This window comes from Silurus aristotelis (genome assembly GCF_946808225.1).
Source record: "Silurus aristotelis genome assembly, chromosome: 26".
Lineage (NCBI taxonomy): Eukaryota > Metazoa > Chordata > Actinopteri > Siluriformes > Siluridae > Silurus > Silurus aristotelis.
The window spans coordinates 16,614,243-16,640,040 of NC_139599.1; the positions used below are offsets into that span (position 1 = coordinate 16,614,243).

Sequence of the window (25,798 nt, forward strand, 5' to 3'; positions counted from 1 at the left end):
ACAGAGTCAGATAGAAAGAGAGAACTAGAGGAAATGAGAAAGAGAGAACTAGAGGAAATAAGTAAGAGAGATAGAAAGATAGAAAGGTGGAGAAAGAGTGTGAGACACGTCATTGATGGCACACAGCATCTGATAATCCAGATTAGGAAGCCTAAAAAGAACGGGTTTAATCTCCTGGCCAGCCAGTAATACACACACTGCTGTCAGCACCAATCACTCACACACTCCTAATCCCTGAAGAAGTGCACACACAGCCCACATGCAAAACACACTCTCCAGTCCCCCTCTTACACACTTTATTTGTGTACACACACACACACACACACACACACACACACACACACACACACACACACACACAGACAGACAGACAGACAGACAGACAGACAGACAGATAGATAGATAGATAGATAGATAGATAGATAGATAGATAGATAGATAGATAGATAGATAGATAGATAGATAGATAGATAGATAGATAGATAGATAGACATACCGTATCAGTCACAATTCTGGACACACCTTTCTTATTACTTTTAATTACTTACAAAAAAAATCTAATATATCTCCAATATCTCCCAACCCTGTCGTGAAACAGACTTTAATGAGGACCGACACAGAGGGCTACCTCTGCTGCAGAGGATAAGTTTATTAGAATTTCAAGCCTCATAAATTTTTCATGTTTACGTAAATGCTTCTTGGAGTTCAAGTGGCGGACATTTTTAAACAAGTTTAGGACTTCTTATTTGTCCACAACAATATTTTATTACACTTTTCACAGAGTTGGTATACAATTTAAACACCACTTTGAGATGACACCAAGTTCTTTATTGCCATTTTAGGAGTAAAAATATGATTTGACTGCCCCGGGACAGTTTCCAGGCTTTTCTGTGTAGAACTAACAGTTTGCATCATGAACGGTGGATGGAGAATTTCACTACAGTTTGTTCCTGGTACGACAGCATGACTGTCCTCTAGTGGTAATGCTCTCTCTTATATATTAACTTTTCTTCACACACACACACACACACACACACACACACACACACACACACACACACACACATTATAAAATAATCTAATATCATTTATTGGTGGTGATTAATAAGCATTAATTAGTTGTTAATTAGTTGGTAATGTGATTGAAATCGTTAGATATATTTATTGTTATAACTAACATCAAGTTAAGTTAATGATGTATTACTTACATTTTAAATGTTGTTTAAAATAACCAATCCGATTAAAAAAATGTCAATTATAATGTAATTAATTATAATTTGCATAATAATTAAAAAGCACACCGCATCATACAGTTTAATAGAAACTTCATATAGAAAATATGTGCTGTATTCGGTATTCTTCGTGCATCTTCGTGCATGATCGGCTTTACATAGTGCGTCACGGTATATAACTGAATCTGATTGGTCGCCTGACGGACCTTGCGTCTGATTGGCAGAATTCACTTAGCAACCGCCTCCAACCCGGAAGTTTTGTTTCTGGGGAAATTGAAGTGAAGTTGCATGAAGTAGGGTTTTGGGATGATGATGGCTGACGCTGAAGATTTGTGTCCGTTTGCAGAGGACAGTTTCAGTCGCTTCCCGTCACAGAGTAATATTTACGGCCTGTGCCAAGCGGGAGAAGACGAGCTGCTGGCCGCCACGCTGAAGGGAAAAGTGGTTTGTTTCCGATATCAGGAACTGCAGCAAAAAATCCGACCTGTGGCTAAAGAGGTGCAGTTCACTTACATACCAGGTACCAACATCACCATCACCACCATCATCATCAGCATCAGCATCAGCATCATCATCATCACCACATAATGCATTAATCAGGTCTAGTGAAATGTTAATAAATAGTAGGGGTGTAACGGTACACTTGTCAGTACCGAACTGTTTCGGTACCGGACTTTCGGTATGGTGCACATGTTTACCAAATGCAATTCTTGGTTTACATGTGGAACATGTTAAAATCTGAGTTACCTTACATATTAAATTTGTTCTTTAAGCCCTGCTTCATTCTTCCAGAAGTTAGCAGCTTTAAAAAGCCCTACATTAAATAATCATTATATGTAAAAAAAAACAAAAACCAAAAAAAAAAAACATCTTCTTTTATTCTTTAAACTACTACTGAGGACATTTTCTCCCAAATCTCAAATAAACACATTGTCGTTTAAGAAAAACTTTTTTTTTTCCAGAGCTGTGGAACTGTTCATGATGTTCATCTTAAATCAGATCTAGTCCATCAGTTTTGGACTGGGATCCACCAGACTGTGGATCAGTTGTGCGTTTATCACTTCTGCGTTTATTCCGGACTGTTCAGTTATTTTGTGTTTTCTCTCCCAGTCGATGCTGAGATCGTGTCCATCGATGCCTTCAACAAATCTGCTCCTCACAGAGGCCTGGTGGTGGGAATCACATTCATCAAGGTGCACTTAAACCTCTCCTGGTTTTCATTCAACCTTCAGATTAAGTTTAGATGTTTCAGTCCTGATCTAATCATGTGCTCTAAATATACACTATATTGACAAAGTATTGAGACACCTAGTGTTTCCAGCCATATGTGGATCCTCCAAAAAACTCTACCACTCCACCACTGATCGAGGATGGAGGGATCAGTGGTGGAATGGTGGAGGATGGAGGGACCAGTGGGGCAGTGGTAGAGGATGGAGGAATCAGTGGTAGAGGATGGAAGGATCAGTGGTGGAATGGTTAGGGATGGAGGGATCAGTTGTGGGGTGGTAGAGGATGGAGGGATCAGTGGGAGAGGATGGAGGGATCAATGGGAGAGGATGGAAGGATTAGTGATGGAATGGTAGAGGATGGAGGGATCAGTAAGGAGTGGAAGAGGATGGAGGGATCAGTAAGGAGTGGAAGAGGATGGAGGGATCAGTGGTGGAATGTTAAAGGATGGGAGGAACAGTGTTGGAGTAGTAGAGGATGGAGGGATCAGTGGGAGAGGATGGAAGGATTAGTGGTGGAGTGGTAGAGGATGGAGGGATCAGTAAGGAGTGGTAGAGGATGGAGGGATCAGTGTAAAATGGTTATGGTTTTCTCTCTCCCAGGACTCGGGTGATAAAGCGACGCCGTTCTTGAACATCTACTGCGAGTATGAGCCGGGATCAGAGTTCAACCTGGAGTCCATCGCTCGTAAGTCACACGTGTTTATTCAGTAGTACTGATGGATTGATTGGAGTTGAAGATGCTGAGGTTTTGATGGGGAGGAACGGGACATGGACATGAGGACGTTTTAGGGACATAGGGAGAGGTGGTTCGGTCATGTGCAGATGAAGGACATGGAGGATTTCTGTAGGGGATATCAAGCTGAGGGTGGAGCCTCCAGGCAGGAGGAAAAAGAGGTGGAGGAGGAGGTGGATGGATGGATGGATGGATCGGTGGATAATTGAATGGAGGCAAGACATGCAGGTGGTTGGTTTGACAGAGGCAGATGTAGAGGACAGAGTGATATAAAGACGGATGGTTTGTGTTCCTCACAGAAAGCTGCCTGAACCTGGAGCTGCAGTTCACTCCTTTTCAGCTCTATCACACCGAGTGAGTGTACATGTTCCTTCAGTGCACCTTCTGTCAGATTAACTCGTTCTTACACATTCAAACACTTGTGACGTTTTTTTACCTGACGAAAATAGAGGTGTGTGTGTGTGTGTGTGTGTGTGTGTGTGTGTGTGTGTGTTTATACTGCAGGCTGCAGTATGAAGAAGGTCAGCGAGAGACCGTATTTCTGCTTAGTGGCCACGATCAGCGCATACATCTCTATAAAGAGGTAGGTTGTGTGTGTGTGTGTGTGTGTGTGTGTGTGTGTGTGTGTGTGTGTGTGTGTGTGTGTGTGTATTCGGCGTAAGAGCATGTTCTAAAAGCAGCATCATGGATAATAATCAGAAGCATCGAGTCTTTGACTATTCAGGGTCGCCCCTAGTGCGTTGTGTTTTTTGTTTTTTTGTTTTGTTTTTGTTTTTTTTGTTTGTTTGTTTTTTTGTAGAATGATCTGTATGTCTGAAATTTGATTGGCTGATTCCTCTCTCTCCTGCTCTCTGATTGGCAGAACGCTTCACTGCACCAGTTTGAGGAGCAGCCAGTAGAGCGTTTCTTCCCTGAGCTGAATGATCTGCCCAGCAAGTGAGTCTTTGATTCCTTTGCTACTTTTATTTCCCCTCAGCTCTGAAGTGACGTGATATCTGATGACTTCATTCCTTTCCACTTGATAGAGTTGTCGAATATTTTTGCTCACTTCTAACGCAAACAAATGAATGTAGTAGTAGACTAACGTGTGTGTGTGTGTGTGTGTGTGTGTGTGTTTGTGTGTGCGTGCTGCAGTGTGTTGTGGATGAACGTTCTGACCATCGAGGGAAGTCGTCGGCTCACGGCCTTCGGCTGTCAGAACGGCTGCGTGGGGCTCGCGCTCGTCAACCAGAGAGGACCTGGTAACGCACGCACACACACACACACACACACACATGTAATGCAACAGCACATTGTTATGTATGAACAGGATTTAATACACTATGTGAAGGTTTACACATCATGGTGTGTGTGTGTGTGTGTGTGTGTGTGTGTTTCAGAGATCCTCCAGAGTTGGCGGTTGCAGCAGGACAGTCCCATATCCACAGTGTTACTTTTCCCTCTTAAGGTGGCGGCTGAGATCAGCAGCACATGCGGTGTGTGTGTGTGTGTGTGTGTGTGTGTGTGTGTGTGTGTGTGTGCGTGTGTGTGCGTGTGTGTGTGTGTGTGTGTGTGTGTGTGTGTAATGTCCTGTATTGGACCACAAAAAACTCCCAGTGTTTGTGGTGTATATGTAAGTGTGTGTGTGTGTGTGTGTGTGTGTGTGTGTGTGTGTGTGTGTGTGTGTGTGTGTGTGTGTAGATCAGGGGAATCAGGTGATGGAGTATAACCTGTTGGTCAGCAGCACTCTAGAGATGGCGGTGGTTTACAGGTGCACCCCAGATGCCTTTTTAACTATACGTATATATTTATGTTCTTTTTTAAATTGTATGAATTTGAGTGTGTGTGTGTGTGTGTGTGTGTGTGTGTGTGTGTGTGTGTGTGTGTCAGAGATGTCGAGCGTTGTGGTGTCAGCAGGCCGGTGTGTTTGGCAGGAAGTGATCAGAGTGACGCAGCGCTGTGTGCCCTCATTATTGACCTGGACTTTGATGGACAGCTGGAGGTGCTGCTTGGAACCTATGGACAGGTACAAGTCATATTTATGTACACACACACACACACACACACACACACACACACACACGAGGTACTCACTAAACACATTTGGGTCCACCCTCTACAGGATCTGCTCTGCTACAAATTCCAGCAGCCGACAGGCAGCAAGGACGGGCAGTTCCAGCTGATATGGAGGCGGAGCTTTAAGAGCCCCCTGCTGTCAATCATCTACCTGGACCTGACTGGGGACGGACTGAAGGAGCTGGCCATCCTGACCATAAAAGGACTGCATATATTACAGGTTACTGTAAATTTACAGCTATTTCATTTAAAATTAATTTAATGGAAAGAGTGTGTGATGATGAAACATGAAAAGTGTGTTTTGATTTGCTCATTTCTTCTTGGTATATTATCCTCACAGCACAGTCTCAGCAGCACGGCCGACCTCGTCCTGCAGCGGCTCGCCCACAGAGCGGGGACGATCTCCACCGCCGCACAAATCCAGCCAATCGCAGCGCAGGATACCGAACAAACTAAAGATTGATCGCACCACAAGCACGTCATCCTACCACGCTACAGGGGGTGCAGGCGGCCATGTTGGATTCATCACGATCTATCCAGGTTTTGGGCGGACGGTGTGTGTCGGGACGTCGACCGTTTTACAAAACGTCCCAAGCTTCAGGACACGGTACTGCGCATTACCCACAATGCACTGCACAAGGACATCGCGACGCTGAACATTGGCTGCACCAGCAGTGAGATGAAGATGAAGATGAGGCTGTTCGCTGAAGTATGTTCTTCATAATCTCATGTCTCTTTAAAATTGTGAAAAGACCTCGACAGGACGTGTGTGAACCGGACACGTTTTCTTTTAAATGTATTTGCATTTCAAAATGTAATAATAATAATAATGGTAAGTATGCAAGATTATAATAGTGATGCTTTTCGAACACCACTAACATGCACAAATAAATACGTGATCATTCATCAGTGTATATTTTATTTGCAATTAAAAAAGCTTTTAAATTGGTATTTAATACTTGGTGTTTTTTTAATTCTTTGAAAATGTTAAATATTAAATATTTGTTCACTGTTTTTATATGGTATTAATTATTGCTGACATTTTTACAACAGAAATTATTACAGTTAAAAAAAAAAAGAGAGAGAGAGAGAAATGGGTGTGGTCTGTATGTCAAGTCCAAGCCAATGACAGAAGGGAGGAGGAGTTAACATGGCAGACCTCGTCACTTGGGCTTTTTGAAAAAGAAAATGAAAAAAGAAAATGAAAAAAAATGTCCTTGATGGGACACCAGGTGTCAGGTGTGTCAGAGAGGTATGTGAGGGTGGTGCAGGACATGTATGAGGACAGTGTGACCGCAGTGAAATGTGCATTAGGAACAATAGACTGGTTTACGGTGGAGGTTGGATCAAGGGATCGGGTCTGAGCCCTTTCCTGTTTGCAGTGGTGATGGACAGGTTGACGGACAAGGTCAGACAGGAGTCTCCATGGACTATGATGTTTGCAGATGATATTGTGATTTGTGGTGAGAGAAGGAAGCAGGTTGAGAAGAGCCTGGAGAGGTGGAGGTACATGCTGGAGAGAAGGGGAATGAAAGTCAGTGGGAGTAAGACAGAGTACATGTGTGTGAATGAGAGGGAGGGCAGTGGAGGGGTGCGGTTGCAGGGAGAAGAGGTGGAGAAGGTGGAGGAGTTCAGGTACCTGGGGTCAACAGTGCAGAGTAATGGAGAGTGTGTTAGAGAAGTAAAGAAAAGAGTGCAGGCAGGGTGGAGTGGGTGGAGAAGAGTGATAGCAGGAGTGATTTGTGATTGAAGAGTATCTGTGAGGGTGAAAGGGAAAGTTTATAGGACTGTGGTGAGACCTGAGATGTTGTATAGATTAGAGACAGTGGCATTTAGTAAAAGACAGGAGGTGGAGCTGGAGGTAGCAGAGCTGAAGATGTTGAGATGTTCGTTGGGAGTCATGAAGATGGACAGGATTAGAAATGAGTTTATTAGAGGGACAGCGCATGTAGGACGTTTTGGAGACAAGGTGAGGCAGGTGAGATTGAGATGGTTTGGACATGTGCAGAGGAGGGACATGGGGTATATCAGTAGGAGAATGCTAAGGATGGAGACACCAGGAAGAAGGAAAAGAGGTTTATGGATGTGGTGAGGGGAAACATGCAGGTTTGAAAGGGGCAGATGTAGAGGACAGGGGGGGAATGGAGACGGGTGATCTGCTAAGGCGCCCCCTAATGGGAGCAGCCGAAAGAAGAAGAAGTGTAGGAAAGCTTTTCCCTTTGGTCGCGATTTATTGCATTATCGAATACACATGTCTAATTGTAATCAATCGGATCAAGAAAGTGCATGAAAACAATCCAGAAACGGGCGTGGTCAATATTCCGAGTGCTTTATCAGCAAATGAGAAACTGGAATGGGAGGGGTTAGAACGTATCAGGCTCCGCCCTTTTGGGTTTTTGTCCTTCGGCAGAGCTCCGCGTTCGCCATTTCGTTTTTCCGCTTCGCTGTTTGTCCTCATCCGAGCCGCCGTTCTTCCGCTCCCATTTTAAAAAAGCTGTACTCGGAACAAGATGGCCGCCGCAACGAGCCGCTACTACAGCGAGGGAGGAAGAGCCACGAAAAGGCAAAAAACTGACAGCGAAGGAATGACCACGGTATGCTGGTTTTCTCCGGTCTCCGAATCCGCGTTTAATGCGATATAAACCGGAAGAAATGTGTTTAGTGTAACCGGAGAAAGAGTCCGCTCCGGGGTCGGGGGGGATGCTAACACGCTAACACTCGCTAGCCTTTTTTTTTGTTTGAGGCGCGTTGTTGCGGTGATCGTGAGGAATTGTTTACATTTTATAGAGGTTTTCCACGTATTTCCTTTTTTTCTCGTATTTCCATTTTGCATCTAATTAGCGTTGTATTTTTGGGGGTTATTTGTTTTATATTTCGCTCAGCTCTTATTGTTCTAATGTTAGCAAGCTAGTCTGCATTAGCGCGTGCGCCCGCATATGTATAAATATTGCACCGTAAAAAAAAACCAGGGTTCGGTTCGTACCGCGGTTTTGGTTCAGTGCTGGTTGTTGTAAAAGGTCAATGTAAATTGTAATTTGGTGCAAACGTCAATTTAAAAATTTTTTTGTCAAACCCTATTTGACTTATAGAAGCGTTTGAGTTTGTTTTGTGCATAATTTAATGAATGTAAATCAATTGTAGTAATAGTATGTAAATGAGTAGAAACGTGTTCTTATTTCAGCGTAATGTAACGTGTGAAAGGTCAAATTTTTCCCTTTTTAAGTGTTTTATTGTTTGCCACTTATTCTATTTCATACTGACCTTTGACCTGTGTGTTTAGGAAGTTTATGAGGACCCTCATAAGCCCCTCCCATCACTCGTGGTGCACATCAGGGGTCTGGTGGACGGTATTACCGAGTCTGACCTGGTGGAGGCGCTGAGAGAGTTCGGCACCATCAGGTAAACCCGGAGTCATTTTTTCCTACATCATGAGAGCGACTTTCTGTTCATGCTGATTGATGATGTTTTGTGTGTTTGTAGTTACGTGGTGTTGATGCCGAACAAGCGCCAGGCTCTGGTGGAGTACGAGGACATGGGCGGGTCGTGCAACGCGGTGACGTACGCTAACGACAATCAGGTGTACATCGCTGGTCGTCCCTGCTACATCAACTATTCCACCAGTCAGAAGATCTCACGTCCCGGAGACTCGGGCGACGCCCCCAGCGTCAATAACATCCTGCTGTTCACCATCATGAACCCGATCTACCCTATCACCACGGTAACACACCTCGGCCTGCTCGGGAGTGTATAAGATGGTGTGTGCGCATGGTTTGGTAAGAAATGTGTCGTTTGTGTTCCGCAGGACGTCTTGTACACCATCTGTAATAACTGCGGCCCCGTGCAGAGGATCGTGATCTTCAGGAAGAACGGCGTCCAGGCCATGGTGGAATATCCTTCCAAAACTCATGTTTTTTTCAAGACTTTTCTAGAATGAGCGGTGCAATGTACGCAAAACTCGCGGTTCGGGTCCCGTTTTGGGTTAGAAAATTAGAGGCAAATCTAAAAATCTGTGGGATGGTCAAACACGCATGCTTTTAACGCTGCGGGAGGCGTTTTTTAAATTCCTCTGCTCCTCCGCTATACGTTGTTTTTGATTAACATGCCCTGTTCATGACGTAATAAGCGACGCCGGCAGGAAAAAACTTAAATAAAATAAATAAGATCCACTTGTTAAGAAAACGATCTGTGACTGCGATCTGTTGCACCCTCTAGTGGTTCTAATTTTGTATTGCATGTTCAGGATTTTTGTTCATTGAGAGCACGCGTGTGAAATCCTTAACTCGCCGCTCACGTTTGATTCGGTCCAAAGTGCTCAGAGAGCGAAAGCATCGCTCAACGGGGCCGATATCTACTCCGGCTGCTGCACCCTCAAAATTGAATACGCCAAGGTCAGTCATGAATATTGTGATCTAATCTCTAACTGGGCGTCCACTCTGGGCATCAATACTAAAATAAAATTATTTCCTCCCCCAGCCAACACGTCTTAATGTCTTTAAGAACGACCAGGACACTTGGGATTACACCAACCCGAGTCTGAGCGGCCAAGGTAATCCGCACACACACACCTTATATGTACACACTTCCTGGGACTAGTTTTGTGGTTACCCTTCCTGTAGTGACATCACTGTGGACTTCACGAAATATCACTTCACAGTCGTGTCACTTCAGCTCATTTGTTCACACGTACACGGCCGTTCGGTTCTATCTGTATGGTCCGCGCAAGCTGATGCGCACACACTCACTTTAGCCTCTAGTATGTGTTTTCACCACCGGTCCGCATGTCACCCGTGTCGTGTCGAACACACACAAGCATGCGTCACACTCGGTAAGAGGAAGCCACCCTTTCCCTTCGCTCACCGCCGGTTACTCCGCATGACGCTGCACCCAGAGCACACAACATGGTGGAGATGGTTCTTCTACTGTTAGATCTTTCTAAAAACCACTTGGCTTTGATTTGGTCTTTTATTCTACCGGCTTTAAAAGCAAATTGTGGCGATAAGCTGAGCGTTTGAGTCTAGTGATGGGTTTAACCAGGTGCCTGCTGAAGGTCCATGAGGAAACTGTATGCTAAGATCTGGAATAAAGATGTAACACTTAGCTTGAGTGTTGATATACAATGGTCTATACACGCTCCTGAGTGAGGGATTTCATCTGCTCAGGTCACAGTATATAAAGTGGGATTGCTTTCCGTTCATCTTAGGGGCTTCATCAGTTCCCCTAACTGGTATCAATGAAACTTCATGGGACCTAAAGCAAACAACCCCCATTTAAACTTGAGGGCAATTGACCTCCATCCTGGAGGTGTGAATTGGTGGTGAGGTGACTGAATGGTCTGGCCCATGCCCCATTCACACCTCTCTCAAGCCCCATTTGAAGGGGAGTGTCTGATACTTTGTGTGTGTGTTAGTGAAACTTGCTGAAGCCCCTTTGGATGAGGAGTTTTTATTGTTTATTTAGTTTAAGTGTTTCATTGCTCTAAACGACGGCATTGTAACCGATTTTAAGAATTCCTGTTTTTAATAAGAAAGGAAGCATTTACCATTTAGTTTCTACCAAACATTGTGTCTACAACACAAGAAAAAACCCACACAGGACATTTTCTTTCAAGCGGCATTCATATACTACGTTCCTCCAGAAAACCAACACACCGAAACTTCCAACACTGTGGAACAATCACATGGAGGCACATCTTCAAACGTCAAACATCACATGGAAAAACACCACATGGAAACACCTCAAAATGATGTCGATGGCAAATTTACATGGAACAGAAACACCTCACGTGAAACACTCCTGGTCAAGACGACCCTCTCTCTGGTTTAGCACCTTATCTGGGGGATGGTCTTTTATTGACTCGTACATTACAGCCAATCAGAGAAGACTTCCTTTTTTTTTTTTTTTTCCTTTCCTTCCTCCTCCGCACACTTCACCACAAGTCAACCAGGAGCAAACATGACACGCAGACACCGAGCCAGATTGAGTGGAAGGATCATACCTTGTGTTTATTCCCTGTCTTAATGTCTCGTTTCTTTGGTGTGCGGGCTTTTGTTTGTTTGGTCGTTTTTGTTTTGTTTTTGCCACCGTCGCTCCACATTTTGAGTTTCGACCAGACATTTGCCATTCCACTTCCAAGAGTTTCTCGACACAAGCAGCTTCGCGCGGGGGGCGCCGCCGAGCTCACATTACCGCAGCAGCACACAGAGTCCAGGACGACACACCACGCCAGGATCATCGTCAGCGCACATCACGTCAGGATCACTCCACACCACCCATGTCCAGACAGAGTCCAGATCGTCATTGCTCACCACACCATCCCTTATAGACGCGGCAAACAGCATGTCACGACTCCACACCCGTAGTCCGATCCGTCACCGCACAAACACAGTGCACACCGAGCTCCAACATGGTCATGAGCATCACAGTACCCCCTTCGCCGGACACCACTGCGGCCAACAGCACATTTTCAGCACACGGAAAGGATCACTGAAGTGTACACGAAGACACGAGCACCGAACATGTAGCTAGAGCCCCGTCATCCCTCCTTAAGCCCTCTCTCTCTCTCTCTCTCTCTCTCTCTCTCACTCTAAGGAATCAGGTCCTCCTCTGTCTCTCTCTCCTCCTTTCTCTCACTTGCTCCTCCCTCTCTTTGCTAACTCTTTCACCCCCTCGAGAGCGGCGAATGGTGTTCTGACTGCTGTTACGCCTTCCGTGTGACACAGGTTCGGATTAGCTCGGCCGCGACAGTGGCGTCCGTCCTCAAAACCCCCTGCCGCTGTGTCTGCAGCCCCTCCTTCAGAACGGTAAGCACTGTGTGTGTGTGCGCGTGCCTGGGAAACCCCGCCGCGGAAACCCCTCTCAAAGCGCTCGGACGCCTTAAGTAAAGCGCAAAAGACGGAACAAAAGACGACGCCCTGGGAATCTTCAGGTTGCGTGTCGGTGTTTTTGTGGCGAGGAATCTCAAACCGCTGTAAGTACGTACCGCCGTCAAAAACACCCTGCCTCGCTGAGTCGCGCCAGTTGTTTGGCCTTTTCAGCCCTGGCAGCTTTGCATACAGCATGAGTCGCCCCCCTGTTGCTAGTCATGCTTGGTGTGTTTGTTGAATAAAGACTATTTCCGCTCTACACGTAAAAAAAAAAAAAAAAAAGTGCCGTGGTGGTTTTTATTAACTCACTTCTTTTAGGATTTAAAGGAACAAGTGGGACCATGTGAACAAACTAGAGATTCAAATGCGTTCCTCTAACGATGCCCAGGAAAGAAGACCTTTTCCGAGCCCTTGCGCTTCGTTGTTTTTGGTGCACCAGACCATTAAGGAGGTCGTAGCTGTGACACAATAGTGCTCAATCTATTGTTGAAACATTGCAGGTTAGATTCACTAGTGAGCTTGTGTATGTGGAAGAGGGCAGATAGCGCTCTCCTCAAAGGGTGTTATGTCGCCCTGTGACACGGTACAAGCAGTAAACCCACCCGAGTGTTGGACAGATGCCCTCTGAGGTCACATTTTAAAATGCTACGTGCCAATTAGTAGGCAGCTTGATGGCTATGTGCTAAGACGTATTTATATATATATATATCTTTCAGGTAGTTGCCTTGCTAGCAGTTCAAGTGCTTACAACGAAGTAATGATCTGTAGTGTGTGAAGTGAGAAACTTGTCCCACTTGATTTGAGATCATTTGTTTTTGCTGCAGAAGTCAACTGTTTTTTTTTTTTTTTCCTGTTTTATTTATTTTTTTGCTGCATGTCTGATGTGTGTATACCTGTGTCTGTACAGATGCTGATTCAGACGGCACTTGGAACAGTACTCAAGGTGTGTTGTATTTTTGAGTGAGATCTTAAGCAAATGTGTTGGGACGGGTAATCGGCTTGATCGATAAACATCGAATTTTCTAATCTGATCTCGACGTTGCCCCACCATGTGGTGTTTAACGCATTGGTAGGCTCCCCTGCATGATCACAACTGCACTGCCCCACCCCCTAGCCTGTTGTCCCCCTCATGTAATCTGATTGGTTCTTGTGTGCTGCCCCTCAAGCTGATTGGCTCGTGTGTGTGTGTGTGTGTGTGTGTGTGTGTGTGTGTGTGTGTGTTCTTTCTGTCAGACCCCACTACAAACCCAAACAAGCGCCAAAGGCAGCCAGCTCTGCTTGGAGACCACCCACCTGAATATGGTTAGTCACATCACACTCACTCTCACGTCTCACTGTGGCCTGGCCTGCTCACTTTGATGGACGCCAGCTTTAACGCTGCACCTGCTGCGCATGGCCAAGTTCCTCACCAAATGACCCGGGATATAACACCACTCGTGCTAATTACGCAACTAGGCATGATATGGGTTGCAAAGAGACAGAAAATTTCTGTGGGAATTTTGGGAATATTCCAAATTGGAAACTTACCAGGAATGTATTTTAATTTATGGGAATTAATTAGAAATGTGGGGAAATGTATACAAACCGTATCACATGAACATACATGTATAAACATACAGATTTTGTTGCACAGTAGCTTACACACATTACACGTTTACAACATAATATTTATGGAATTTACATGGATACTCGAGAAGATGGGCTTTTCTTTTTTCAACTACGTTAAATTTTCCCGTCAGGTTTCTGCAGTTTCCGAAATCTGAAAGTGTGAATTTTAGGCTTTTAAAAGTTTTAAATTTGCTGTTAAATATTAAACAGGTCTTAATTTTCCTATGTCCATGTCACGCTGCCTCTAATCCTCCCTGAAACACTCCAGCAGGACCTTTTTAGAATGGTTTTGTTTTAGTTTCCGTGATGTTGTAGTTCTTTCTTTCGCTACTGTAGTTTTCTGTATTACGATTACAAATGAGACAAACATACAACAGCCAATCAGATTTCTGCTATGGGAAAGTGCCAGTTTAACGATACTTGGCTGAAAAAAGTGTTTCGGGTTTAAGACCAGTTGCTACCAACGTATGCGTGTTTTGTGCTAAAGGTAATTCGTGATATAGATCAATTTAATTCTTACTGATTTTTAAAAGGTCTGAGTTTAAAATTTGACCAGGTAAAACCCTGTTCCTTTTACTGGCTAAACTGCAATTTTGTACATTCCCAGTTTATTCCATTAAGTCCACTGTACCATCAGACACAGACTCGCAAACCACTAGCATGTCATTCAAATAAATAAAGAAGCAGTAATAAAATGGGTCCAGTGGCATTTCCAGTGTTTCATCACTTTTCCTTTTTACTGCAGGTGGGCCTCAGAGTGCTTACGGTCACTATGATGAGACCTATGGCCCTCCTCCACCACACTACGAGGGCCGCCGGATAGGGCCCCCTCTAGGCCGCGCCCGCGGAGGCCCTCGTTACGGAGGCCCCCAGTACGGTCACGGCCCTCCACCCGAATACGCCGCCCAGGCCGACTCTCCGGTCATCATGCTGTACGGCCTCGACCCGTTCAAGATCAACGCCGACCGCATTTTCAACGTCTTCTGCCTTTACGGCAACGTCGAGAGGGTGGGTTTAACGTTTTACCTTTTTCATTCTCATGACGTCTGCAGCTGAAGTTTCAGGCGCCGCAATGACCCAGGCGTTTGTGTACGCGCAGGTGAAGTTCATGAAGAGTAAACCTGGTGCTGCCATGGTGGAGATGGGCGATTGTTATGCAGTGGAGCGAGCCATTTCACATCTTAACCACACCATGCTCTTCGGTCAGAAGCTGAACATTTGGTACGTCTTCACAGCTTTCCTTTACACTACGGACCGAGGGGTGTCCTGAGAGTCCCATAGAATACAGATTAACATGGCAGAGGTAGAGCTGCATCTTCCGTGAGAAGAAAAAAAAAATTTATTCGCTGTCTGTAAAACCAAAGCAATAGGTGATAATTTTTTTTCTATTGATTTGCACGTGTTTAATTGAAATCCTATCACACGTTAGCTCCTTCATATGTATCGTATTGCATCCGCCTCCTGGTCCACGTTTGTTACTCTGCCGCATAATAAGATTGTTCAGGTTGTGAATATGGCAGTGTAACACGGCGTTTCCTGTGCTGCAGCGTATCTAAGCAGCAGGCTATAATCCCCGGGCAGTCGTATCAGTTGGAGGACGGCAGCACCAGCTTTAAGGATTTCCACGGCAGCAGGAACAATCGCTTCAGCACCGCCGAGCAAGCGGCCAAGAACCGCATCCAGAGGCCCAGCAACGTCCTGCACTTCTTTAACGGTCAGCCGGACAGCTCGACCGAGATCTTCGCCCAGGTACGTCACGCTCACCTGTGGGCTTTAATACACTGGTGTAGGAAATGACTTTATTATTTATTGAATGACATCATTTAAATCTAGTTAATGTTTTCCTATTTTACGCAGATCTGCGAAGAGCTCGCCATAAAGCCCCCGAACAGCGTCAAACTCTTCACCGGGAAAAGTAAGTCAGCACTCGAGTAAAACGGCATAAGTGCCGGGTTTTTTCATCGGAAGCTGCGGAGTTACTCAACTGTCTTACATACAGTGCTGTGAAAAAGTATTTACCCCCCTTGATTATATTCTAAACCGTACCCACATCCGACCAAAACCGCACCATCGATTCTGAAGCCTCCATTTTCAGTCTAAGGACTACTTTCTCGTTGACCGAAAAACGGCGCCTCTGTGGACGAAACACAATGCGAACGTTTCTGTGGCTTCCCGGTGCGTCGACGTCGCGTTCCTCTTACCGTGGACGTGGTAATTATGTGTCTCTGTTTCGTTGTGTTGGTGCTGCAGGCGAAAGGAGCGCGTCAGGTCTGCTGGAGTGGGAGACGATCAACGACGCCATGGAAGCGCTCTCTGTGATGAACCACTACCAAATGAAGAACCCTAGTACGTATACAGCGACAAATCTGTGCACGTCCTCTTTCTTCTCATGCGTAAGAAAATGTTGGTGTATTTTTTTTATTTGACTGATCGATCTCTCTCTCTTCTCTCTCTCTTCTCTCTCTCTTCTCTCTCTCTTCTCTCTCTCTTCTCTCTCTCTTCTCTCTCTCTTCTCTCTCTCTTCTCTCTCTCTTCTCTCTCTCTTCTCTCTCTCTCTCACACAGCCGGACCGTACCCGTTCACTCTAAAGCTGTGTTTCTCTACGGCCCAGAACGCAAACTGAACCCTGGATGACCCCCGACTCCCTTCACAGTTCCCAACATGGCTGTTTTTCTTCGATGGCTATTTTTCATTTTGTACAAATGTAGTGTTTTTTGTTTTGATCTTTGATCAATTTTTTTTATTATTGTTTAAGCTCTTTTCTTATTTGCCGTGTGTATCGTGGCAAATTATACATTTAAAAAGCAATGTTTTTGTTCTCTAAATAAAAGCCGTTACAAAACCCTTTTATCTACTGCTGAGCTTCTGCTTATTTCTTTCAGACGACTTCAGACAGAAACATCCTGGTTCTGGTTTCATGCCATTAAAAGTCTGATCTATTATTTCTTTTCTTCCTAACATCCTCCTCACAGCCCACTTTGGAAACCTCTGTGGTGTTTAGAAAGAGATTTGGTGAGTTTTCTGAAGAGCACTTTGATGCCTTCAGTTCTGTCTGAACCTCCTGCTCTTTCAGGCATTGAGCTACACAATAAATAATCTTGTGGGAAACTTTCTTAGGCACTAAAGTGTAAAAAAATATTAGAGATGATTGTGATGGGAAGTTAAATCATGTTTCACTACTTGATGTCTGAGGAAAGTAACTGATTTTGAGTTTTCTTTTTCCTGATAACAGGATGAGATGATGTTGGGATGCAGGTTTGCATGAGGTTCAGCACACTGCAAACTCGTGATGTTTTAACTACTGATTTATTAAACTACGTCTAGATTATAATATCTTGTATAGTGTTGTAACTTTTGGCCAGTAGAGGGCACTGGAGGTTGTTGCAGTGCCTCCTTTCCGAGATGCTTTGCGAGCTCAATCTGTGGACACACAACTCGGGTTTCATTCATACACTTTACATACAACATAATACATCTATCTTGATCCTCCATGACAAGTACCATGTGTTCTGTAAAAAACTTTTTTCCCTCCTATCAATTGTTCCTATATTTTGTTTTAATTATACCGAAGTTCAAACATGCCAACATCTGGCATTTTCTTATCTTGGATATTTCAAAAAATTATAATCTTCCAAAACAGTTCGCCAACATTAAACCAACCAAGCTGCCAAACAGGACGCGAGGCTGTACCTCCTCAGAAAACTTTGGAAGTATCTTCAGGACCATGGCCTGAGGTTATGCAACGAACTCTAGCGCCATCTACTGGTCTAAAGTTACAACTACCAGCAAATTTACATCCTAGTCATCCAGACCGGAGGGTGGGGTCCCATCTTTCACAAAGGGCCCATCAACCGAGGGTCACACCTGGTTTCATTTTCATTGCAAAAATAAAATCTTTAAATTTAAAAAAGTAGAATTAGGTCTGACTTGATTGGTCGGAATTAAAACCTGCACCCACACCGGCCCTTTGTGGAAAAGATTGGACCCCCCTGATCTAGACGTCCAGTCAGATAAATCCTTGGTCGAAACATAGTGAAACCACATCTGGCACAAATTGTGTAAACAAAAATTTTAAAATAGTTTTGTACGCTTCAGGTATGAACCTCGGCTTCACCACTGAACCATAATGATCTCCTCTGTGGGGAACAAGTTAGACACTAACTCACACACCTGGACACTAAGTTTGAGACTCAGAGCCCACTCAAGGCCAATCTCTTAATGATATTTTCACTATGATTTTTTTCAAGCATAGCCAGTGTAGAAAGTGCGCGTGTTCACAGTGACACACACACACACACACACGATCAAGATCAACGTCAACGCCCAGTCCACTGGACTTTAGACATTACACTTTGCCTCCACACACACTTTTACCTACACATCCGGCATTAAAAAGCCACATGATACAATAATGTGCACTTTACAGCTTAGACATTTATTTATAGATATAATTATATATATATAATGAAAGTGAAATCAAAAAACTTACTATAATGTAGAAATTTAATGTATTGATTTATAGATTAAAAAAGAAACTGCAACTGAAACAAGTGCAGGAAACTGGTCAAAGGTGGAAATGATTTTTTTTTTCAAAAACAAAAATCCTGCCGACCGCAAAAGTCCATCAAATCAATCTGAAAGTGTTTCTAGTGTGTGTGCGCCCTGGAACAGGTCTGTTGCTCTGTGCTTCGGGTCACGGCACTAAATTATAACAATAAACCAAATCAAATCTGTAAAACGAGTAAATTTGAAGATCACTCGAATCTCCACACTTTATCTGCGTGTAGCCACAGGATAAGTCTCAAAGTTCACATGATCCTGATTCATGTTCCACAACCGCTGAGCAGAAGTTTGGTATGTGATTTCTGAACCTCCTATTCCATATTTGGTCCTAATTCGCTGGTATAATAAACTCCACACTTCTGGGAAGATGTTCCACTAGATTTTGTAGAGATTCATTCGGCCACAAGAGTGTTAGTAAAGTCAGGTACTGAACAGGTGAGGAATCTTGAGGTGCCGTCAGCATTCTGATTAATCCCAAAAGTGTTCAATAGGGCTAACAGCTCCATAGCAGATCTTCCACTCCAAATCGTGTATGGAATATCTTCATGGACCTGGCTTTGTGCACAGGGGCAGTGCCACTCTGGAACAGGTTCAGGTTTCCTAGTTCAAGTGAGGGGAAAATATCATGCTGCAAGTAGTGTAAATCCAAGTTCAGCCTTGGTGCAGGTCGTGTGTGTAGAAACAGCTCACTGACAAGAGACTCGAGTCTGAGACCCCACAGGATTTACTTTAACATGCTCCTGAGGTACCAACTGCTCCTGTCCTTCTCATCGGATGTGCCCGGGTTCATCTCGACGCCCTACCTCTGGATGACGCTCTCTTCAATTGGAGACTGTGTGACATCTACATCATAAAGAGTCTTAAAGTCGTTGAGCAACTTAAGTAACTTTAAGGATGGATTTGGACTGCAATTAAGATCAAGTCTTTAACAGGGGCTCAGGACCACAGGCTGCATGAACTGTTCAACATCTCAGCACCTACTACTACACACCTTAACAGAACTTGAACGACTGAACATTCGGCGATGAGGATGAGGAAACCCTCCAAGGTTTCTTCCTCATGCCATCTGAGTTTTTCTCTTCACCACAGTCGCCATTGGCTCAGACGTCAGGGATAAATAAATAAGGAACAAACGTCTATTATACAACCGTAAACAAGTTCTGTGTAAAGCTGCTTTAAGACCATATCTATTGTAAAAAGAATATCAATAAAAATAGAATATAAAAAAAATTATATTCAATAAATAAAAGAGCAAAGTGTTGACCTGCTAGTTTTCGCTAAGGAAGAGTTAATTTAAGGGAAGGAGTCTCCAGTACCAGCAGTCCAACAGTAATTCAGTAAACAGTTTCCAGCTACTATATTACCAGTGAGAAACAGTTTTACAACCTGAGAAACTGTGATCGAGCGAGAAAAATACCTGGTCTGCGTATGGAAAATTATCACGAGGGCGGTGATGGCAAAAAAAAAAAAATATTAAAAATCCAGAATATTAAGGGATAAACATGGAAATGTGAGATTTAACAAGCCATAGCATAAGATGTTAAAATATTCAATTCCTTTTTATTAGTAAAGCACTTTTAACAATAGACACAAATATCCGCAATACGTTTCTCTCTTCTATTTTTCCACAATATTTCATCCTGCATTCACATTTGTTCCAATATGGTATTAGAGCTAAAACATTTATACCTTAAACACTACATTATGGACATTTTCCGGCAAATAAATCACGGGAAGAAAAGGGGAAAAAATTAAATTATAATTTTATATAATATTTACAAAAATCTTTATATATAAAATTATCCCAAACTCGGCCCCTAGGATCTACAGCTCACTCGATACAACGTCATTTGCGTATTTGAAAAAATGTTGCGAAGCAGCTTCACAAAAAAACAGATTAAGAAACGTATAAATGTAAAATTGAGAAACTTTTATACCTGCAGGTTGCACCTCAATCCGACGAAAAATTAATCAGACGGTGAAGAAAGGCTGATGTGTAAAGACTCACTTTATTTAAAAAGATCACTGGCAATTTAGCAGGGGAAGAAAAAAAAAAAAAACAAAAAGAAAAAAAAACAAACAACCAAACACACTTGAAGCCCTGACCCAATCATAGCTCTTTTTTTTTTCCCCCTTCAACCCCGACACTGCTGACCGACCCGCTCATTACAGACCACAGTCTCGTGCCTGAAACTAAAAACAAATGGCTTAAAACCATTAATTATACATTTTAAAATGGAAGAGAAACTTTCTGCGTCAAAAAAGATGAAGAAAAAAAAACAAAAAACCAGGCAAAAAGAGGTAGGCAGGAGAGAAGAGAAATACAGGTGTGGACACAGATGTCTGAAACCGAAAGAGGCGTCTGAGATGGAACAGAAGTCATAACGACTGTGTGATGAAAGTTCAGCAGTTGACTGAGGTACAGCAGAAAAGCACTGGGAAGAAAGAGGGGATGGAGAGAGAGGGAGAGAGAAGAGAGGGAGAAAGGGGTGGTGGTGGACATTCCAAATCAGTCGGCATCAGGGGTCAGGCTCTTTCTCGGGCTGACAGACCGGGAACGGCTAAAAAACAAAAACAAACAAAAAAAAAAGCCACACAGGCATAAGTTCAGATCATCACCATATCACACCAGCTCTATTATACAGTGTTAATTTCCACTCGAACGCCAACTGGCTTCACAATTAAAAGTTAAAAGTTACTGCAATTCCATTATTCCCGACCCAACAAGGGTAAGTTCACATCACTGAAAAAGCCTCGGGCTGTGAAGGCCAGGACGGTCTCACCTGTCTCTTTTCTTGCTTACGGAGCGAGATCTGGATCTTGATCTGGAAGCGCTGCGTGCTCTCTGTCTGGAGCCGGAGCGGGAACGTGAATGAGAACGACTAAACAACAAAAAAAAAAAAAAAAAGGAGGGAAAAAAAGTGAGTAAAGAAAAACTGACATGAAAGTCAACATTTTTTTAGGGTGATCGTGTACACAATGTTTGGGCTGAAAAATTCTCACTGGAGCCAAGAAGGAGCAGCAGAGCTTGCACTTCCTGAGATGGCTTAGAAGAGCTAATCGCCTCCCCCCCTGACCAGAAGACCTAACGGAGCTCATTGTTATGTTACATCTGCACATTGGAGCATTTGGAGAAACACGATTTGGTTCTGCTTTACATCTCGCTGCCTGGCTGAATGACAAAGTTCATAAAATTCTGTAAAAATGACACACTGGCCACTGGAGAGCAAAACCTGTTCTAGCTTTACACAGGGTGGAAGTGTCTGATAAAGTTTCAACCCTACTGAACACCATTGGGATAAAGTTTCCATGCTGACTGCAACCCAGGCCTCCTTCACCTCACCTCCATCAGCACCTGACATTACTAAACACGCTTGGCTAAATTAATCTCTATGAATCTCCACAAAATCTAGAGGAGCATCTTCACAGAAGATTGGCGCTTATTTTAAAAGCAAATGAGGAAGTGTGCATTGAGATGTAAAAAAAAAGTTCACACAATGAGCATTAAATATGCTCATTGAAAAAAATCTGAAAAACATCCTCCACACTGTGTGTATGCAGGGTCATACCTGGCCCTGCGGACAGGTGTTCTAGACCTCCGGGCAGGACTTCTGGATCGGCGTGCCGGGGAACGAGAGCGTCGAACTGGGGTTCGGGATCTGGAGCGGCCTGCGGACGCCGACCTAAAAAGACACTCGTTTAGGTGAACGGCAGAAACGAATATACGAACCAGAAAAGTACGAAGTGCAGCAGAACTCACCTGCTCCGCTTTCTGGAGTAAGATGGAGAGCGATACCTCCTGCAACACACACAGACACCATTAGCATGCTGAAAAACTTCCAATACACAGTGAACGAGTAACCGTGTGTACAGCGTCCTTACCGCTCGTTGCTACGGCTGCGAGAGTGGTAGCGACGGCCACGGGATCTGGACCGAGAGCGAGACCTGCAAAATAAAGAAATAAATACCGCCATCTTGTGGGCACCATCAATTCTCTGTTTTTATTGGTTGATTGGGGCATCAGTGTACCTGCTGCGTCTGCCGCCTCTCTTGTTGTAGCGGTAGCAGTCGTAGGCGTAGTGGCCGGTCTCTCCGCACTGATAGCAGCGGTCATTCGGATCGAACTGTCTGCGGCTCGGTCGACCGAAACGGGACTTCCGAGACATCCCGTTCGACATCTCGACGCGGATGCGCGCCCCGCAGAGCATCCTGCAGGTAAAGAGTGTTCGTCAAAACTACGCTCCTACAGAGCAAGGAGAAACGGCCTCAAATAAAACCAATGCCAGGAAAACGGTCAACTCCGGCCGACTCACTTTCCGTCCATGCCCTTCACGGCATCCTCAGCGTCTCTGGAGTCTTCGTATTCCACGAAAGCGAAGCCGGGAGGGTTCCTCGCCACCCAGACGCTCCGTAGAGGACCGTAGTAGCTGAAAGCTCGCTCCAGCTCGCCCTTTGCCGCGCCATTGCCCAAGTCGCCCACGTAGACTTTACAGTCCAGGGAACTCCGCGACGAGTAAGACATCTCTCAATCCTGCAACCTGGACGAGTTACAGAGAGTTGAAATTCTGAGATTCTGAGAGCTATCATCTTTCCCTGCCCAAAAACGTAATAAAATGTGTGTGTTAATAAATTAATTAATGTGAAAATCCTGATAAAGCCAAAGATTCTAGTGACAGGACGATGTAATGACATTTTATATCAAAAATTAAACGGACACACACTCAAAACTGGAATGTAGAACTCGAGGCGAACACAAGCCAAACACCGGAGTTTAATTATGAGACAAATGAGGACCGCAGCAACTTTGATTTGTCCCCAGTCAATTGTGTAGCAAATGACCATAGAAGATAAATATAAACATCTACACCTCTTAGGAAAGTCACATACAGGTTTGGAGCGCCGCAAAATCACAACATCGACAATTATAATCAAAAACCGATCACATCCTTATATCCTTTTCTTTCCCATGATGCACTGCTACTATCGAACCACCGAACTTCGCTGCTCGCCTCGTTACACCGCAAACAATCAGTACGATTTTGAGTCTTTAATAGAAACAGATGCTCTGTACGCGTTCCATATATGTAACTGCTCACAAGTAAAGTGACATCTGAAGCAGAAATCCGGGACTAAACGTAACACGTATGCATCTCGGTAACATCTACGATATTACAAATGTCTTCTCGTATCATGTGGAGATGTTCAGCCCTAAAGCAGGCATGGATACGAGTCAGAGTTATTACATAGAAGAAAACCATGAAATACTTTACTCAATATAGAAATATAACTCTCAAGTCTTTAAGGTTTGTCTCCAGACCCTGAGAGCAGACTCTTTCACAAACACCTGTTCCTTCAGGGTTCTTCACATCCATCACTTGATCGTGAGGTAACGTTAAGAAAAAGTTATGTGGGATGTGGAGTTGAAATCATGAAATCCCAAAGACACTGATTTTAATATTTACCTCAATTCAGGATGTAAAACCAACACCGTCCAAACACGGATCAGTGCAGTGTGTGTGTCAGACTCTCATTAAACAGGTGTGAATGAAGAATAAACACAAAAATTAAGTGATTAGTTTTAATTATCAAATATATAAATATAAAACATTTCTATTTAATAGGATTTAATCCCCCCCCGCCCCCCCGCGCTGTTTGTCAGGTTCTGGATCACACCGGCTGTGTGTGATATGTTCACATCTTCTAAAAAAATACCAGGGTTCAGTCAAACACTGTTTCTCTGTCAATTAAATGCGGATTATATCATTAATTTGTAAATAAAAATAAAGCCGGGTGGTTCTCAGGTTAGCATGATGCTAACGAACAACGCCACTGAACGTGAGCTAATCAGCCGCACCATGCTAGCCTCTTTGTTCATCCATTGGCCGCAAAATCCAACATTTTATGCTGTTTCTGATGCTGATTCTCTCATTTCATGTGATAAATCTGATTTATTAGAATTCGCATCGTATTGTGTGGGTTTGATGTGTTTGTAGGATCATTTAACGCAATTTCCTGACTTACCTCAGACACCGCATGAATAATTTACTTGCCCTTAAAAAAAAAAAAATTACTCCATACACAAATTGAAGGTCGAAAATAAAATTAATACGAGTAAAAAAGAAACATGGGCGATGTTTGTGTGTGTTAATAATTCAAGTTAATCTGTAGGTTTCGGTTTATTTTTAATAGCAAACGTCCAATCAAATCCCACTGGGGCCTGGCTCCAAACGGCGGCGTGCTCCCTACACGAGGGGACTTGATCGCGGCGGGAGAAAACGGCGCTCGCGCAGGGGGGAGTGCACCCGAGTAGTAAAGAAGGGGGGTGGTTTGAAACACGGCCGCACGAAAAGAGGAGGGAGGGGGTGCTCACTGTTCGTGCGTTCAATTAAACAAACAAAATAAGGACCAAAAATAAAACCCGGGCTGAAAATGAAGATTCGAGCTGAAACAAATGTTCACAAAACAAACCGCATTATCTAAAAAAAAAACCCGACTCGATAAAATAAAAACAGGAAGGCGTGTAATCGGCGCGTGCTTAGCGCGTTAGCTTAGCATAGCATAGGGACAGACATGTCGGCCTCGGCGACGCAGCGCGCGCGTGGACGTGTGTTTCCGGTTGAGCGCGCGAACGCTTCGTGAGACCGCGATAAACCGTTGAATACGCGCGGGGACCCGTGTTTAAAAAAAAAAGACACACAACACGCCAATAACGACGTGCACACTCTTATTTTGATCTTACCTTCTTCTGCTTCTTCTCCGTCTCGTCTCAAGCGTCACATTCACTTACACTTACACGCACGCGCACTCGCGCTCCCTCTCTCGCTCGCTCGTTTTTTTTTTTTCCCGGAAGCGCAGGCACGGGTTCCCCCCCCAAAAAAAAACTGAGCGCGCGCAGCCTTCGCGACCGGACCAAGAGGCGGGGCCTTTATAGAGACCAACGTTCTGATTGGTCCGCCGTGAGACGTCATATAAACGCGCGGGTTTGTTTTTTTTCCCCCGGCCTGGTTCGCTCCAAAGCCGCTTTTCTATCCCACCTGTAAGTGCACTACAGAGGCTGCAGTCGCCATGATTGCGAGCCTCAAATGTGTCCGAGAAATGATCCTCAGATGTTAAATGTGTTCTGAGATGTGGGCTGTGTCCTCAAATGCCTCCTCAAATGTGACATGTCCTGAGATGTGTCATCAAATGTGTCAAATTGTCAAGATTAAACATCTCAGATGTCTTATTTCACTTTTCGTTTTTCTTTGCTTTATATTAAAGCTTTATAGAAAATAAGAACAATGCATTTAATGATGGACTTGCCCATAAATCTCTGAGCTTCCTATCAAAGTGCACTAAACAACGTGAAAGACCAAAAATCTAATATGATTAGGCCATGATCATGGAGTTTAATCTGTATTTGAAATTGAGCATGGCTGAGAATCCTAGCTGTAAGAACAACTTCCTGTCCACAAGTTTGTTTGTGGATCAATTATACCTGGGAACATTCAGCATGTCTGAAAATCCATATCTATG

General features: G+C 44.0%; 3 protein-coding genes and 1 long non-coding RNA gene across 9 annotated transcripts; 3 read left to right on the forward strand and 1 right to left on the reverse strand.

Annotated features, from left to right (window-relative positions):
- Window positions 1–1,472: 1,472 nt before the first annotated feature.
- Window positions 1,473–6,196, forward strand: kptn (kaptin (actin binding protein)). Its single transcript, XM_083530841.1, has 12 exons — window positions 1,473–1,752; window positions 2,343–2,425; window positions 3,062–3,146; window positions 3,494–3,548; window positions 3,699–3,777; window positions 4,057–4,130; window positions 4,329–4,435; window positions 4,574–4,669; window positions 4,875–4,944; window positions 5,064–5,199; window positions 5,296–5,469; window positions 5,590–6,196. Exons 1-12 carry the CDS (start codon window positions 1,539–1,541, stop codon window positions 5,710–5,712), a joined length of 1,296 nt encoding a protein of 431 aa, XP_083386967.1. The 5' UTR covers window positions 1,473–1,538; the 3' UTR covers window positions 5,713–6,196.
- A 1,480-nt stretch (window positions 6,197–7,676) lies between these two features.
- On the forward strand, window positions 7,677–16,562 carry hnrnpl (heterogeneous nuclear ribonucleoprotein L). Of its 3 annotated transcripts, none has more exons than XM_083530825.1 (14): window positions 7,677–7,843; window positions 8,530–8,648; window positions 8,730–8,967; window positions 9,052–9,137; window positions 9,541–9,637; window positions 9,723–9,795; window positions 13,020–13,055; window positions 13,346–13,414; window positions 14,466–14,728; window positions 14,820–14,941; window positions 15,268–15,469; window positions 15,578–15,635; window positions 15,962–16,066; window positions 16,285–16,562. In XM_083530825.1, exons 1-14 carry the CDS (start codon window positions 7,760–7,762, stop codon window positions 16,341–16,343), a joined length of 1,611 nt encoding a protein of 536 aa, XP_083386951.1. In that variant the 5' UTR covers window positions 7,677–7,759; the 3' UTR covers window positions 16,344–16,562. The 3 variants fall into 3 exon arrangements, with proteins under 3 accessions (XP_083386951.1, XP_083386952.1, XP_083386953.1); XM_083530826.1 differs by having other exon boundaries at window positions 15,971–16,066; XM_083530827.1 differs by lacking the exon at window positions 13,346–13,414.
- Window positions 16,563–18,467: 1,905 nt separating this feature from the next.
- Window positions 18,468–20,721, forward strand: LOC310720378. Its single transcript, XR_014531724.1, has 2 exons — window positions 18,468–19,371; window positions 19,484–20,721. It is a non-coding gene; the product is annotated as an uncharacterized lncRNA (long non-coding RNA).
- srsf7a (serine and arginine rich splicing factor 7a) lies at window positions 20,274–25,181 on the reverse strand. Of its 4 annotated transcripts, none has more exons than XM_083530874.1 (8): window positions 25,023–25,181; window positions 22,597–22,821; window positions 22,313–22,492; window positions 22,166–22,228; window positions 22,044–22,082; window positions 21,853–21,966; window positions 21,067–21,165; window positions 20,274–20,844 (listed from the first exon to the last, which is right to left on the reverse strand). In XM_083530874.1, the coding sequence occupies exons 2-8, from the start codon at window positions 22,803–22,805 to the stop codon at window positions 20,793–20,795; spliced, it is 756 nt and encodes a 251-aa protein (XP_083387000.1). In that variant the 5' UTR covers window positions 22,806–22,821; window positions 25,023–25,181; the 3' UTR covers window positions 20,274–20,792. The 4 variants fall into 4 exon arrangements, with proteins under 4 accessions (XP_083387000.1, XP_083387001.1, XP_083387003.1 ...); XM_083530875.1 differs by having other exon boundaries at window positions 22,597–22,876; window positions 25,023–25,174; XM_083530877.1 differs by having other exon boundaries at window positions 22,597–23,229; window positions 23,276–25,174.
- Between the last annotated feature and the right edge of the window lie 617 nt (window positions 25,182–25,798).